Source organism: Musca domestica, unplaced genomic scaffold, assembly GCF_030504385.1.
Source record: "Musca domestica strain aabys unplaced genomic scaffold, Musca_domestica.polishedcontigs.V.1.1 159, whole genome shotgun sequence".
Lineage (NCBI taxonomy): Eukaryota > Metazoa > Arthropoda > Insecta > Diptera > Muscidae > Musca > Musca domestica.
The window spans coordinates 41,026-59,784 of record NW_026712218.1 but is presented as its reverse complement, the minus strand read 5'-3'; the positions used below and the strand labels follow the sequence as shown (position 1 = coordinate 59,784).

General features: G+C 35.0%; 1 protein-coding gene across 3 annotated transcripts in view; it reads left to right on the top strand.

The window, feature by feature from the left end:
- LOC101892961 (sodium- and chloride-dependent GABA transporter ine) overlaps positions 1-18,759 on the top strand; it is a 59,275-nt gene that overhangs the window by 29,493 nt on the left and 11,023 nt on the right. For all 3 annotated transcript variants that reach the window (XM_059119897.1, XM_059119898.1, XM_059119899.1), the window contains 2 exons: positions 8,196-8,380; positions 16,105-16,239. In XM_059119897.1, coding sequence (XP_058975880.1) covers positions 8,196-8,380; positions 16,105-16,239 — 320 coding nt within the window. The remainder of the gene's footprint in view (positions 1-8,195; positions 8,381-16,104; positions 16,240-18,759) is intronic.

The window sequence follows — 18,759 nt, the reverse complement described above, 5'->3', positions numbered from 1 at the left end:
ACCCTTCCTCAAATTCTCCACGTCACACGTTGGCTTACCAGTAAAAAAAGAAGAGAGCATGAGAGAGAGGAAGAGAAAACCAACAACCGCTCCAATACTCGTGTCTGATTACTGGTTATCGAATCGTTTGGCATGTTTTTCGACATTTACTTATCTAATTAGTACCTATTTAAGAGCCAATAATACCGATCAATTTTTGTTCTTCTGGATCAGTTGTGATCTCGATAATAAAAAACAGAATAACGAGACAACAATTGAATTGTTATAAATGTTTAAATAAACTATAAATTGATAATGAATGTGCTAATGTCCTTTTTGATATCATAAATGAGTATTATGTAAGGCATTATGTAGCTGTATGTCGCATGACACCTAAATGTTTACGGAAAAGTGGGAAATATCGTCTATAGACAAATTGATGGAATCTCCCTCCAAAGATTTACGTGGTGGCCATAACCTTAATAACCTAAATTATGGTAAAAAATATAGTTTTGCAAGTACACCACTTGGGTAGAGATTGTTATTCCTTTATAGTATGTTGGTTATTATGTCCAGTCTGATGGATTGGGAAACAAGAGAAGGTCTCCTAGATCTAGTTGGGTTGTCTCAGCAATGGCCGTCCTAGAATTTTCAATTTTCGTTGCATTTATGTAGAGCAGGAGGAGAGGAGACTGTTTCCTCCTCACAAAATTTTAAAAATTTAACATATTGTAGATATAACCATAGCAATTATATTTGGTACCAGATACCTTATAGAGCTCGGAAATACCTTCGCCAAATTTTATCGTGATCGGCTAAGATTTGGATATAACTCCCATATATATTTTTAATCCAATTTCAGGTTTATTGTGCAAATGATGGCTAATATCAGCCCAAATGAAGTGAATTTTGGGAGGTACGTTTCCATTTGGAGGAATTCGGCTCCGATACATATGTTTTAATATAATCCTTCTCGAAGTGATATGATGCACTCTATAGTAATGTTATTTAGTAGAAAAGATAAAAATTCCGTCCGTCCAGGTCCCAATTATTGCCCGATTCTCAAGAAATTGAAAATGGGGTTAGGGTCGGAATAGAACCCTATTGTATTGACAAATGATCGCAAAATATTAAGGAGTTGAAATGTACCAAAAATAGAAAATTGTTCCTGATTTTGCCGCTGCTCTACAGATCGCAATTATAGAACAATCGACGCGGAATTTTTCATGGGGCTAGAGTCTGGGGTTGGGCAGAAGCCTAACTTTTTGTTTGGACAATATATAGCGGGTAAACAAGACCATAACTTTTATGTGAAAAAATATGACAATTTCCACTAAACCGTGAATATTTTTAATCCCGGTGAAGTCACAAATACATTGAAATGTCACTTCTGAACGTTATAGTGATATTGATAGCCAAGTTATCGGGTACATAGCAAAATAGGTACAATTTATATGAACAAGAAATTGATGTTAGTTATTCCGCTTATAAGGCAAGAACCGTCGAACTGATTTTGACAATCCTCACCATTTCGTAATGGACTCTTAGCAGAAAAGGATAAAATCTAAGAAAATCGCGAAAAAATATGACAAGTAAAAAAGCTGTATGTTCCGGCCGGACCGAATTTAGAATACCCTCAACCATTTTGAACGAATTTGGCATTTTTCAAAAAAAGAAAATCCGGTTAAAATTCTGTTAAAATCTTAAAAATACCGAATGTACAAAGCAAAGACATATAGTGTAATAAGATGGGACATTTCATTGTTACTTTGATTCAATAGATGGCGTTGGTAGTAGAAACAAGTGAAAAAGCTGTAAGTTCGGCCGCGCCGAACTACTACAACTTTCGTGGGAAATTGTTTCAAATACCTAACAACACGAGTGAGTGCGTAAATATTTTTGTCCGGTCAAAAGCTAAAGGTAACATTTGGGCAGCGAAATCTTCCAAATTCGATTTTGACATAAGGGTGCTTTCAACATATTGTAGCGTTGTTGAGTATCACATGGTCGCTCCCGCACGACCATAACCTTTGCTTACTTGTTATTAATAACTGAGTTTGTTTCGCCACATACAAACGTTGGAGTGATTTTTTTTCGAGAATTTTAATCTCCAGGACATTATTCGAAGTTTCTTTTCAAATTAAACAGTAATGTTACTAGGAACGTCCAAAAGAGCTTGCTTCACACGACCATATAACATACACCTTGAAAGATCTTCCATCTATAAAAATGTTATTTTATTTCTCTTGATATTTTCCAAAGCAAACCTATAATATCATATGACAGCAAACTATATTCCTTCATGCCATTACATCTTCTCTCACATTTATTACAATCTAGATAAAGAAGCAATGTTTGCCATTAAATATCTGTCAAATTAAATGTTGATCATTCAGATTTGGATTGTAAATCAATGTGTGGAACGAACGGAGATCCCACATTTTATCTAATGATGTGAATTTAATTGTTGTCAACACATTTTCCCCCAATACAAATGTTATTTATTTCGTCCCCTTTCTCTCTTATCTCTCTCCCTCCCTCCTTCTCCCTGTTTCGATCAAGAAATAAATAAACGTGTTTATTTGCAATTATTTGTATTTTACAACAATTGTTTCGAATGATGTTGTTGATGATGATGATTACAACTGCTGTGTAACAAGTTTATTCTATATGAACGTGAATTGGTACATACATACATCTGTATGTCATTAGTGTACATTTTGATATATATTTATATTTGGGTTTGATGGCACACAATATGTGGGTATTATTCGGAATTAAGTTTTTTTTTATTAAAGTACTTTTTCAAACGAAAGCGGTGAAGTTGAAACGTGTAGGGATGGCAACGAAGAAATAGGTTGTGTGAATTTTTCTCTAAAGGTCTGTTAAACTTATTCTGCATCTGGATCTTTTTATACCCTACAGCACAAAGTGGTAAGGGTATTATGTCTTTGTGCATGGGGAAGTTTATGTATGCCGTCCGCCTGCAGGTCGCATTTATTATACAATTGAGATCAAAAAAAATTTGGTGAGAATAGTTAAAATTTAGATATAGCTCCCATATACAGGGTGAGATGAAAAAACTGCAACCCACATCAGACTGCTGTCATTTCTAAGCCACTCGTCCGACAGCTGTTAAAATTATACCAGCGACAGCTCATTATATTGTTTACAAGCGTACAAAAGCATTTTGGTGAGAATTTTCCAGAAAAAAGTTATTCGTGGTGGAATTCAAGCGTGATAGTACGATTTCTTTATATTTGGCTAGAAAACCACAAGTGGCTATGTTTAGAGTACTCCAGCATTTAAATGTTAATCTATCTTTTGTGTCTCATACCATCGCTCGTTACCGTGATACTGGTAGCGTAGCCCGACGTCAAGGAAGTGGACGGAAGAAAACAGCAACATCAACAGAAATGGTTCGAAAAGTGCAAAAGCGACTTGATCGAACCCCGCGTCGCAGTGGCCGAAAATGGCCCGTGAGCTGAACATATCGCAATATTCCATTCGGCAAATATTGAAAAATGAGCTTTGGGTAAAGCCATTGAAATTCCAAAAAGGGCAAGAACTTACACCGCAACAGAACGAAAATAGACTCAAAAGAGCTAAAGAGTTGCTTCGCTTGATCGAAAGTGGTAAACTCCCGAATTTGGTTTTCTCCGATGTGAAAACATTCGTTGTCCAGCTGTTGGTAAACAAACAAAATGATTGTTTTTACTTACCAAAGAGGTCAGCTGAAAATGTGCACCTTCGGTTGACCACCAGAACTCAAGCGCCGACCATGGTGATGGTGTGGGCCGCCATAACAGCCGATGGTCGCTCTCCGCTCGCATTAATCGACCGTGGCATCACAATAAATGCCGAATATTATCGCGAAAATATTCTGGAGGGTGCCGCAAAACTTGGACATTCCAACAGGACTCAGCACCATCGCACTCAGCAAGCGTCACCCAAGAATGGTTACAAAATCAGGTTCCTCGCTTTATTTCCAGCGAACAATGGCCACCAAAATCTCCGGATACCAATCCGTTGAACTATTGTGTCTGGAGTATTTTGGAAAGCAAAGTTGGCACTAAAAAAGACCAAAGTGTCGATCACCTCAACAAAGCGCTTTGCCGGGAAAGGGCCAAAATACAACATTCGGGCAGCGTGTGACGGTTACAAGGTCATAATTCGTGCCAAAGGTGACCAATTCGAACAAATCTAAACTTATTCTAAAATTTGATGCTAATTCCGACATTTTTTGATTTCATTCAATTAAATTTAAAAAAAAATGTAAAAATTATGGCGTTTGACTTTGTTGCAGTTTTTTTAACTTATCCTGTATATGTTTTTAATATAATCCTTCTCGAAGTGATATCATGCACTTTATAGCAATGTTATTTGGTATAAAAGATAAAAATATCTCCGTCAAATTTAGTGAAAATCGATTCAGAATTGGATATGCCTCCCATATATTAGTTCCCTCTGAAACCAAATTATAACTGCCCTCAAGCCAAATATTGATAAGTGGTATGATCAACTTCAAATAAATTCTTTTGTTACGGGAGCTCTACTAAATATGCATAGTGGTGTAGGGTATCATACAGTCGGCTCCGACCGACTTTTGACTTTTCCTTACTGGTTTATATATATCGAAGACCTACAAAGGGTGTTCAACGTTAGAGACATTTAAATATTACTAAAAAAACTCAAAAAGGTAGCAATAGTAAAATTGTGTCAGATGTTGCATTTTTCTCTCAAGTGGCATCTCTACATTCCGTGTTTCAACTCGTTGCGAGTTATTCAGAATCCACCATCTATCTATTCATAAAATTCGACCGACACATCGTGTTGTAATAACACTTCTGTTCCTAATTAAATTAATGACATGATTTATGATGAGATAAACGCGATAGCTTATGTTTTAATTATGCCATAAAAATTATGCCATACGCAATGACACGAACCGGAACCATGTCATGTCATAAAGATGAGATGAGTTATAGTTGTAACATTTAAAAATAATTGGCTTCATTTTTTTTTTTTTTTTTTGGCTGCAAACAATAACTATATTCACAAAGTAATAGTCATACCGTGTTTATAGCAATACTATCATATTTAGAGGTTGATATTAGGTACTATTCGTCTGAAAAATACATTTTTAGACACCGTATTGTAAAGACTTTAAATTTGTATCTGAAACAATTCTAACCACATATTACACTGTGTGACATATAAAATAATTACACTATAAAAGTAGAGCTACAAATTGAAGACTCGGCTAAAAATAGAAGTATCGTCTTTTTGTAAGTTGACATCGCAAAAGAAATGATATAAGGGGTTTAAGGTCCTTCCTCACTCGCATTTTTTGAAATTTTCAGATTAAAATTCCTTGGAATCCCTTGATATTTGATATATAATGTCATTGGTAATGTTGCAGATAAAGACATGAGGATTATTTTGGTTGAAAATGTTAACCCTTAAACGAGTCATCAAAGCGGTCGTTTTGGTCCTTTTTCAAAATATTGTTAAAAACTCCCAAAAACCCACACAAAAGTCCACATTTTTTGAAAAGTTCCGATTAAGATCTCACAGAATTCAATAATTCTAGACGTATAGTGGCTTGGATAATGTTTCAAAAAATAATACGCGGATTATTTTAATCTACAAATATAAAACTCATGCGAGTCACCAAAGAAGTATTTTTGGTCCTTTTTCAAAATAGGGTTAAAAACACCCTTTTAATGAGGACGTAGCAAATCTAAATATTTCTCATAACTAAACTGCGGGACAAAACTCAACTTATTCAACAATTCGTGTAAACTCCAGCAGATTATGAAAGTAGAGCTAAAAATGGAATACTCGTGTATCGGCGTTTTGAACGTTTACATTGCAAAGTAACCTAAACAGAGAGGGGAAATTCCCCCTACTCCCATGGATTTCAGATACAGATTCCTCGGAATCCGAGCATTTTAGGTATATAGTATCTTCGGCAATATTGTACATAAAAATACGAGGATTAGTCTGGTAGATAATTTTAACCCCCGAGTCACCAAATTTTTTTTTTTTGGTATTTTTTCCAAAATATGGTTAAAAGCTGCATTTAAACAAGATCGTAACAATTCAAAATATTCCACAAAATTACACTGTGTGACAAAAGTCTTTTTTTAATAGTTACAGAGAAACTCCTGCAGATTATGAAAGTAGAGCTAGAAGTAAGAAACACGTGTATTGGCATTTTGAAAGTTTACATCGCGATGAAGGCAAACCAATAATTTTTGAAAAATTCGGATTAAAATTCCTTGATTATAAGCATATAATGTCTTTGGATATTTTTCAGAAAATAATACGAGGGTTATTTTATTAAATAATTTTAAACCTCAAGCGAGTCACCAAGACGGTCTTTTTGGTCCATTTTAAAAAAAAAATGGTAAAAAATCACCTTAAACAAGATCGTAGCAAGTCAAAATATTCTGAAAATTATTTATCATAAAATTCTACGATAGGTTGTAGAAGATGTCATAAGTCTAAAACGTATCTAAACGCCAGGAACTCATCTACATACATAAAAGAATAGTGAAATAACTGACTGACTGAGAATCAATATCCAGACGAATCGGCTGAAGCTCGAATCTTGAAACTTTGCATAAGGCTGGGTTTTTAGAAATTCGTACTAAAGGCCATAAAAAGTACCAAAATGTGCTAAAAATTTAATAATTTGTATTAGCCAAACGGAATGAACTAGAAATCTGAAATTTGGTATGAGGATCACTGGTGGAAATTTGGTATGAGAAACGAGGTTGGAAAGTAAGTTAGATATATGAAGGTGGTTTTGGAAACGAAAAGTACTGAATGGCACTATGTTTCGTATTGGGTGAAGGGATAGAGTATTAGCGTCTGTGTTTGAGATTTGGCGGTGGTTTAGAAATGTGTCCTATATATTTGTTCGGAAAGTGCTAAATTTGATATTGGGTGAAGGGAAAGGACTGGAATCCTCAAATTTGATATTGATATTGTCTGTTGGAAGATATGGAGGTGGTTTTGCAAATGTGTACAATAATTGTACGAAATGTACTAAATAGTACTGAATTTAGTATTGGGTGGAAGAAAAGAGGTAACATTTTGAAATTTGACAAAGATGTCACTGCTTATGTCTGTGGTAAAATATGGAAGTGGTCTTGGAAATTCTGAAGGAAACCAAAGACCTGAAATTCTGAAATTTGATATTAAGGCCACTGTTATGAGATATGTGTTGAGATATGTAGATTGTTTTGAAAAGCACGACCTATATAAAAGTATTACGTGGTACTAAATTGAGTATTAGGTGAAGGGATTAGTTGAAATCCCAAAATTTGGTATTGAGGCCTCTGTTGGTATCTTGTACTGAGATCTGGTAATGGTTTTGCAAATGCGTACTATAATTGCTCGAAAAGTTCTAAATAGTACTAATTTTGGATCACTGTTGCTTTCTAGGATGGAGAGATGTAGATTGTTTAGATGTGCGTAATAAATGTTACTAAATTTGGTATAGGGTGAGGGGTTAGGGCTGAAATTCAGAACTTTGATATTGAGGTCACTGTTGGTTTCTAGGGTTTTCATATGCAGAAATAGTTTTGGACAGAAATTATGGATGTGGGTCCATTGTGCAAAGGATTTTTACTAACATCCTCTCCGGTTAATTTCACAATGAAAGATTTTGAAAACTGCCACAGACACTTTACACCTACAATCAATGGATTCCAAGGAATCTTATTCCGAAAGTTAGGTAAATGTTGGAGACTGTAGAACTTGCTCACTCCATTTAGATTACTTTGGTTTGTAAACTTTCAAAGCGCCGATACACGAGTCTTCCATTTTTAGCACTACTTTCATAATCTGTTGGATTTTTCCTGTGATTATTGAAAAAATTGAATTTGGTTGCACAATGTTATAGCAAATCCTTGCAAATCCATAAATCTAACAGTACACAAGAAAAAGGTTTGATATTTATTCAATAAAAAAACACACAACCTCTACACCTTCATGTATCTACATATGTATTTAGCTGTTAGATATTAAATTGGAATGTACATTACAATATCAAGCAAACAATTAAAATTCTAATTAATTAGTAATTCAGACCACTTTTGTGTGGCGTTTTTTCTTTTCTACAATATTATTATTATCTAATATCAACAACAATTGGCGGACTATCAATAATCAATCGTTGTCTTTCTCCTTCTCTCTCTCTCTAGACTACCCGGCGTCGATGATGATGACGATGAAAGCTACATGGACATGTCGGATGATTCGAATAACTTGAAACCCCGTCAACAGCATTGGGCCAATAAAATGCAATTTGTCTTAGCCTGCATTGGTTATTCCGTCGGTCTGGGCAACGTTTGGCGTTTCCCCTATATGTGCTATAAAAGTGGTGGAGGTAAGTTGCTGCGCTCTCAGAAAAAATGCTGTTGGCACTTTTTTGCTTTATTTGTTATTTTGCGATAATGGAAAAGTGTGAAATTAGACAAAACGTTTTTTGATAGACTTTAAGTATTTAAATGCCGATTTCCCGTTTGCGTAACAGATGTAGGAAAAAAAATAACAGTTATTGTCGTACAATCTTACAAACAGATGACTATAATAAATACAAATTTGATTGTCTAGAATGATAAGTGTTATAATTATACGAGGGTTGTTTGAAAATGTTGAACGGACATAAGAATTAAAAAATAAAGAATTAGATTTTTTTGCCATAAAACGGACGTGGAAACATTTTTTTAATTTTTCAAACTTGGGATCGTGGTTTTGCTCGGCTAGTCAGAAGGTAATCCACCAACGATTCATTTCGATACGACACAATGGATGGATTTTGGTCATATAATAGGACAACAATACTTCTATCGATATAACTGTGTCTGATTTCTCCATCACCCCAAGATTACACTGTGCAACACAAACACACATCATTACAAGAAATACTCAGTAGATTATGAAAGCATAGCTAAAAGAAAAGACGCGTGTATCGACGGAAAAATACATATTTTTGAAATTTTTGGATGAGGACTCCATAGAATTCTTGCATTTAGTCTTCGACAACATTAAAAAACACTGTGCAACAACATTAATTCTTTTAATAAATAGAGAAAAACAAGTACATTATGAAAGTAAAGCTAAAAAGAGAAGACATGTACGGAAATAGCATCAAATTTTAGAATAATTTTAGATTTGTTTGAATTGGTCACCTTTGGCACGAAATGAAACAGTCACACGCTGCCTGAATGTTGCTGTAAGGTATTTTGGCCCATTCCCTGCTAGAGGTGATCGACACTTTGGTAATTTTTAGTGCAAACCTTGCTTTCCAAAATACTCCAGACACAATAGTCCAACGGATTGGTATCCGGAGATTTTGGTGGCCATTGTGCGCTGGAAATGAAGCGAGGAACCTCATTTTGTAACAATTCTTGGGTGGCGCGTACTGAGTGCGATGGTGCTGAGTCCTGTTGGAATGTCCAAGGTCAGCGGCGAAAATGTTTGCGTGCCCAAGGCTTTAATACACACTCCAGAATATTTTCGCGATAATATTCGGCATTTATTCTGATGCCGATTAATACGAGCGGAGAGCGACCATCGGCCGTTATGGCGGCCCACACCATCACCGAAGGTGCATATTTTCAGCTGACCTCTTTGGCAAGTAAACACGATTATTTCGTTTGTTTACAAACTGCTGGACAACGAACGTTTTCTCATCGGAGAAAACCAAATTCGGCAGTTCACCACTTTCGGCCAAGCGAAGTAACTCTTTAGCTCGTTTTAGTCTATTTTCTTTCTGTTGCGGTGTAAGTTCTTGCACTTTTTGGAATTTCAATGGCTTTACCCCGAGCTCATTTTTCAAGGAAGGGAATATTGCGATAAGTTCAGCTCACGAGCCATTTTCGGATCAAGTGGCTTCTTTACTTTACTTAACCACTTCTTCTGATGTTGCTATTTTCTTCCGTCCACTTCCTTGACGTCGGGCTACGCTACCAGTATCACGGTAACGAGCGATGGTACGAGACACAAAAGATTTATTCACATTTAAACGCTGGAGTGCTCTAACGATAGCCACAGGTGGTTTTTCAACCAAATATAAAGAAATCACACTATCACGCTTGAATTCGATCACGAATAACTTTTTATCTGGAAAATTCTCACCACAATGCTTTTGTACGCTTGTAAACATTATAATGAGCTGTCGCTGGAATATTTTAACAGCTGTCGGTTAGTGGCTTTGAAATGACAGTAGTCTGAAGTTGGCTGCAGTTTTTCATCTAACCCTGTATATTCATGATCAGCGAAAAAATCTAAGTCGAACGAATTGAAATAAAAGGCCAAAATTTTGTATTTTTCCCGTAGGCAATATAAGTTCGTAAATGAGTCATATCGGTCCATGTTTTCCGTATAGCACCCATATAACGGTGCCTCCCGATATTCGGTATTTTCATGATCTAAGCGACATTGTTCACCGAAATTGTTTCAAATGTCGTATTCAAAGTCTTTGTCAACAAAATTCGTACGCAATTCCACGTCTACGTATAGCCCCCATATAACTGTACCTCTCTTTATTCGGTATTTTTATGATTTAAGCAATATTATTCATCAGAATTTTTTAAAATTTCGTATTCGAAGATCTTAACATGTACTATAATCTGTAACAAAAAATTACATATGAAGTCTCAAGTTCTCGCATAGCCCCAATATAACGGTTTTCATTTAAGAGGTATTTTTTGAGTTTTTTGAAATTTTGCAAGTTCCTTCCAAATTGTGGAGGGTATTAAAAGTTCGGCTGTTTTTTATACCCTCCACCATTCTATGGAGGGTACATTAACTTTGTCATTCCGTTTGTAACTCCTAGAAATATTTATAATGGACTCTGCAAAGTATATATATTCTGGATCCGCGTAAAATTCTAAGATGATATAGCGATGTCCGTCTGTCTGTCTGTTGTAATCACGCTATCTTTCGAACGAATTGAGATATATGGCTAAAATTTTGCATAAATGCATTGTTTACCACTAGGCAGTATAAATTCGTAAATGGGCCATTTCAGTCCACGTTTTCGTATAGCGATACCTCCCGATATTCGGTATTTTCATGATTTACTTATCAGAATTATTTCAAATTTCACATTTAAAGTTCGTAATGGGTACTACAGTCTATGACAAAAATTTTTGTATGCAGGTCCATGTCTTCTTATGGCCCCATATAACGGTAGCACCCGTTATTCGGTATTTTGATGCTTTCAACGACATTATTCACTAAATCGTTTAAAATTTCGTATTGGGAGATCTTAATGGTTACTACAGCCTATGGAAAAAAATTCGTTTGCAGGTTCACGTCTTCATATAACCCCTATATAACGGTACATCCCGATATTCGGTAGTGGATGGAGTTAAAAAAAAAGTAGTGGAGGGAATTAAAAGTTTGGTCCGGCCAAACTTAGCTGCTGTTTTACTTGTTTTTATTTACAATAGAAGAAGATATTTATTTTATTTGGTGTAAAATTCGATGATGTAATAATTTTGTAGAATAATTGGAATTTCTACTAACCCGTTTAAAGAGTTTTTTGACCATATTTTAAAAAAGGGTCCAAAAAGACAGGCGTTTTGCCCATATTTTAAATAAATGACCAAAAAGACTCCTTTGTTACCTGGCTTGAATGTTAAATATTACCGAAGGCACTATATACCTAAAATGCATGGATTCTGAGAAATCTCAATCCAAAGGAGAGAAGGGAAATTAGACCTTCTAACGCCGATACATGTGTCTTCTTTCTTAAGCTTTACTATCATAATCTGCAGGATTTTCCCCGTAATTATTAAAAAAATCTAATTTTTTCGCACAGTGTAATCAACTGAGTAATTTTGAAAAAAAAAAATAGATTTTGTTCATAGTGTTATTATTCTGCAGAATCATTACTAAAAGATGTTCAGATATTGGTCCAAAGGTCCATAGAAACCTTTTCTTTAAAAACTCCAGGTTTTGTCTGCAAAATATTCTAAAAACAACAACGAGAATCAATCTGACTGAAAGTCAGACTTAATGTCTATTAAACAATCTCCATTTTTGGTCTAAAAGTTTTTTAAGAAATATTTCACGATTATTGGTCTGAATTTCCATTGAAAAATGTTCTTAAAAAATCCATAATTTTTAATCTGAAAGTCCATAATTGTATTTTCCAAGCCACTCCATATCCACCTCGTGCACATTACATGCCATGGGTAAAACTAATTATTTAAGTAAAAACATACCATCTTTGCAAACTGCAAAATTCATTCAAAACATATTTTTTCACAATTTATCTTGAAGAAGATTATTCCCATTCACAGTATCCGGTGCGACATAATGTGCTAAACAAACATTTACATTGTATATGATTCTAAGTAATATGTTGGACCTGAATATATCTCATCAGAAACAAACAAAAACCTTTCTTTGTCTCCGACACACACTTGCCCACAAAAGTGTGGCATGAGCAAACAAACGAACATAAAAATTATGTGTTAAATAAAATCTTGTCAAAAAATTTATTTATTTATTCAAAAGATTGTAAACTACCATCAGTTTGTATTTACAATTAACATCGAGCGAGCGAGAGAGACAGTTATTATTTGTAGCGTGATATTTATATGACATCCAATGTCGGAGTAATTGTTAAAATAAATAGCCGTCTGTCATTTCATGCGCTATTTATGAGCAAACGTTGTCACCTTAAAAATATGTGTGATATTCTATTGATGAGCATGAACCGAAAATATATTTTAAAATTAAATAAATATTTACACATAAAAATATATCTTTAAAAGAATAAAAACAAATTCACACCAAATTCAAATACAAAAACGTGTTAATCTGCTTTAAAAAGTAAAAATCCAAAATCGCTTTGTACTGCATTGTAGAGGCTATTTTCTTTTTTTCAGAGACTCACAATGAAATTTGATCTAGAATAATTCTTACTTAGGCACTTGAAGGGAGATTTTAACCCGGCAAAAAAATGAAGGGAGATTTTAACCCGGATTGGGTACGTGTTAAATTAACGGTAAAACCAGTAAGGAAAGGTCCAAAGTCGGGCGGGCCGACTATATGATACCCTACACCACTATGCGTATTTAATAGAGCTCCCGCAACAAAATAGTTTATATTGGGAATTTATATGAAGTAGATCATACCAACTCTAAAACAAATAACATTGCTGTATAGTGCATGATATGGCCGATATTTATTGGAGCAAAATAGATATACCGGACCGAGTTTCACCAAATGGTAAAATTCAGTTGGATATAAACAAATCTTTTTAATATCGGCCATTAGATACTGCTCGATAAATTTGGCATAGGTATTTTCGAGCAGTATCTAATGGCCGGTATTAAATATCATTGTTGTGAAGTGCATATTACGCATGTGAGGGACTTAAAACCCCAAATCGGATGAAATATATGTATGAGAACTAAAGCTATATCTGAACCGATTTTCAACAAATTTGAAGTACTTGTTTCTAAGATTAATTCCGTCCGAAGTGCCGGAATTTGGACTGATATGAGCCATTTGATGGACAAAAAACTAAAATCGGATAAATATATATATGGGAGCTATATCCAAATCTGAACCGATCTTGACAAAATTTTAAACACTTATTTCTGAGCTGTATCTGATATCTGGTATTAAAGATTATTATTGTGGAGTGCATATTATGAATGTGAGCGACTTAAAACTACTAATTGGAGGAAACTATATGTGAACCTATTTTCTCCAAACTCGATATATTTTCTTCTGGACTGAAATCGTTCAAAATTCAAGTCATTTGGACTGATATTAGCCATTTGGTGTACAATTAACCTGAAATCGGCTGAAGAGATAAGTGGGAGCTATATATAAATTTGGACCGATTTTCACCAATTTCAATAGGGTTCGTCCTTGGGCCAAACAAATATTGTTTGCAAAATTTCATCGGATAATAAATGCGCCTTGCATTTTGTTCACAAAACTACATCCTCAAAAGTAACTATGGGTCTATCTCGCTTCCTTCTCCATGTTACAACCATTTAAACCTAAAATGTGTTTCCTGGCGTTTAGATAAGATTTAGACTTTTGAGTTCTTCTGGAACCTATAGCAGAATTTTATGATCAACAACTTTGACTTCCTACGATCTCGTTAAAAGCAAGATTTTAACCATATTTTAAAAGGACCAAAAATACCCATTCCCTGTCCCCCTTAAGGGTTAAAAAAATCTCGTATTTTTATACCCTCCACCATAGTATGGAGAGGGTATATTAAGCAAAGACCTAAAATGGTAAAGACTGGACAAAATGCATTATGGAAAAATAGTTAATGTGAAAAATATATAGAGGCGCTGCTCACATGTTAGCATAAAAATTATATTTACAGAGCAATTTTAAGAATAACATTTTCTGTAAACCAAAAATTTGGACTAAAAATTGCATTCATTGACGTTTTCAATTAATTGGAATTTGCATTTGCTGTTAAATTCCTTTAACATTGGTGAGTATGTTGTTATGATATCGTAACAACAGAGGTATTTACACCTGGTGACAATATTTTGACTCTGTCTTGTCCCATCTTTATACTTCTATGTCTTTGTATTAAGTTTGTCATTCCGTTTGTAACACCTCGAAATATACATTTTAGACCCCACAAAGTATATATATTCTTGATCAGCATAAAATTCTATGTCGATTTATCAATGTCCGTCCGTCTGTCCGTCTATCCGTCTGTCCGTCTGTGGAAATCACTCTAGCTTCCGAACGAAATGAATTAGGTTGATAAAATTTTACTCAAATGTGTACTATGTCTGCAGGACTTTTGGTATTGAAAATGGGCCATATAGGTCCACGTCTTCGGATAGCTCACATATAACTGTACCTCCCGATATTCGGTATTTTGATGATTTTAGCTACATTATTTACCGGAATTGTTTCAAATTTGGTATTTAAAGTTTTTAATAGATACTACAGCATAAAACAGAAAATGGGCAATGTAGGTTCACGTCTTCGTATAGCCCCCATGTAACGGTACCCCCCGATATTCGGTATTTTGATCATTTTAGCCACATTATTTACCGGAATTGTTTCAATTTTGGTATTTGAAGTTCGTAATGGATACTACATCCTAAGACAGAAAATAAGCCATGTAGGTCTACGTCTTCGTATAGCCCCCATATAACGGTACCCCCCAATATTCAGTATTTTGATGATTTTAGCGACATTATTTACCGGAACTATTTCAAATTTAGTATTTGAAGTTCGTAATGGATGCTACAGCCTATCACAGAAAATTGTCTGTGCAGGACTACGCCTTCGTATAGCCCCCATATAACGGTACCACCGATCTTCGGTATTTTCATGATTTTAGCGAACTTATTTACCGGAATTGTTTCAAATTTCGCATTTGAAGTTCGTAATGAATACTACAGCCTATGACAGAAAATTGTCTGTGCAGGTCCACGTCTTCGTATAGCCCCCATATAACGGTACACCCCGATATTCGGTATTTTGATGATTTTAGCGACATTATTTATCGGAATTGTTTCAAATTTCGCATTTGAAGTTCGTGAAGTTCGATATAACAGCCTATGACAAAAAATTTTGTGTGCAGATGCACGTTTTATAACCACCATGGTACCTCCCTATATTCGACGATTTTAGCAGATTTTTTTCAATTTTCGCATTTGAATATTGTGATATAAGTTGCCTTGTGACAAAAGTTGCCCATGCAGGTCCATGTCGCCATATAGACTCTAATATACGGCTACACGATTTTAACAGAATTTTAAAATCCTTTTTTTTTTTTTTTTTTTTTTGAAAATTGTTGAATTCGTACCAAATGGTGGAGGGTATTCAAAGTTCGGCCTGGCCGAACTTACAGCTTTTTTACTTGTTATCTGTAATATTACCGAAGACACTGTATACCTAAAATGCACGGATTCCGAGGAATCTTAATTCGAAAATTTAGGTAATTGTTTTGGAATTTAATTTTTTTAGACATGACACTTTTTTAGAAATTAACGATATATGGTTGACCAAAATTTATTATCTCGTCTTATTGAAATATATGCATAGTTATTATATTTATTAATAAATATTTCCCATTGTTTTCTTTTCTTGCAGGCGTATTTCTGGTACCTTATTGTATTATTTTAATTATCTGCAGTATACCGCTATTATTTATGGAACTATCCGTGGGACAATATACAGGCAGAGGGCCAATTGGAGCATTAGGACAATTATGTCCCCTGTTTAAGGGTAAGTTGATTTAAAAACTTTATTTTTTCATATTAGATCTTTCTTGTGACCCAAAAAAACTGTACCAAATGTTGCAAGTTCTTACTGGAAGTCATCTGCCACCTCTTTACCCCCTCTGTCCTCTCTGCACATCACTCATTTTCGATTTTAATATTTCACTTTTCAAAAGCAATTTTGAAAGTTAAGTTACAGATAATTCTCATTGCGAAATTTTCTCAGTTTTGGCACTACTTTCGTAACAAGTTAAAAATGTACTCGTAACCCATTCATTGTTCGAAACAGCTGTTTTCTTGCTAGATTTCACTGAATTATCTTTGTTGATTTTTCCAAAAAGGCTGAGTAAATATTACTACAGGGTGAGATGAAAAAACTGCAACCAACTTCAGACTGCTGTCATTTATAAGCCACTAGTCCGACAGCTGTTAAAATTAATCCACTGACAGCTCATTGTATTGTTTACAAGCGTACAAAAGGATTTTGGTGAGAATTTTCTTTTTATTTGGCTGGAAAACCACAAGTGGCTATGGTTGGACGGAAGAAAACAGCAACATCAGCAGAAATGGTTCGAAAAGTAAAGAAGCGACTTGATCGAAGCCCGTGTCGCAGTGGCGGAAAAATGACTCGTGAGTTGAACATATCGCAATATTCTATTCGGCAAGTATTGAAAAATGAGCTTGTGATAAAGCCATTGAAATTCCAAAAAGTGCAAGAACTTATACAGCAACAAACAAGAAAATAGACTCAAAAGAGCTAAAGAGTTGCTTCGCTTGGCCGAAAGTGGTGAACTGCCGAATTTGGTTTTCTCCAATAAGAAAACATTTGTTGTTCAGCAGTTTGTAAACAAACAAAACGATCGTATTTACTTGCAAAAGAGGTCAGCTGAAAATGTGCACCTTCGGTTGGCCACCAGAACTCAAGCGCCGGCCATGGTGATGGTGTGGGCCGCCATAACAGCCGATGATCGCTCTCCGCTTGTATTAGTCGACCGTGACATCAGAATAAATGCCGAATACTATCGCGAAAATATTCTGGAGGGTGTATTAAAGCCTTGGGGAAGCAAAAATTTAGGCCGCAGACCTTGAACATTCCAACATGACTCAGCACCATCGCACTCAGCACGCGCCACCCAAGAATGGTTCAAAATTAGGTTCCTCGCTTCATTTCCAGCGCACAATGGCCACCAAAATCTCCGGATACCAATCCGTTGGACTATTGTGTCTGGCGTATTTTGAAAAGCAAGGTTGGCACTAAAAATACCAAAGTGTCGATCAACTCAAACAAGCGCTTCGCCGGGAATGAGCCAAAATACCACAGAGCAACATTCGGGCAGCGTGTGACGGTTTCGTTAGCCATTTGAAGGCAAAAATTCGTGCCAAATTATGGGTTTGACTTTGTTGCAGCTATTTTATCTCACCCTGTAGATGCATCAGATATGTAAGATCAGCCGAATATGTATATGAGAGCTATATCCAAATATGAAGCGATTTCAATATAATTTGGCAAATTTATTTTTGTTTCAAATTCGGTAACGTAGATATGTGCATACAAAATCTAATTTTTCGGGAGGTACCTCCAAATCTGATGCTATATCTCCAGTTCCAAATGGAATTTCAAGAATTGATATAGCCTATGTTACTTTCAGACGATGTTGTAGTATACTTGGAAATGTTCAGAAAAATCTTTTCAACGGTTTTTGAGTCCATAAATTACAAACAAACATTTTCCCCTTTTACAGATTTAGATACACATGTATGTATGTTTGTATGTATGCACGTTCAAAATTTGAACAAAGAGCCAGACAATGAATCACTTCTCCTACCATAACTTATACGAATTTCCTATTTAAATTTCCATTTGCGTTAATATATATTTGTGTGTAGCTTCTTTTGCAATTACCATTTATGATTGTAACTTATATTTTACACTTAATTAGTAGCGGAAAATTAGCAACGACGACGACGACTACGACAATGATAATTAGTCTAGACAAGTGATCTTCAGTTTGTATTTCATATTTGATATGCACGGCTATAATTTATAATATATATAAATATATAATATTTTACAAACACAAGCTGTCATGTCTGTGCGCATGTAATTTATACAATTTAAATCATAATTAGTACTACCGATGATCACTACGCGAATGCAATTGAAATTACGTTTGTATAACAGATTCCCACTTACATATGAGGGCGGTATTTCAGACGAAGGAGTGTTCCAACTGACAGATACTAATTTGCAAAGAACAAAAATGAACTTTTGAATATTTATAAATTATCTCACACGTCTTATACAATTGCCCAAAGAAGGCTAAGAATATTTAATCATTTAATGTTTTATTTTATTTTTATTTAATTGAATGATTAAACGTTGGTCACAGTGGTCCGAAATCAAGAAATATACGATAAAAATGGAGAATTTTATGGTTAGAAAATATTTTACATATATTTTACAGACAAATAACTTTTTATAGGTCTTCGGTAGAAGAAGGCCATATGTAACCTGTTGTTGTGGAAC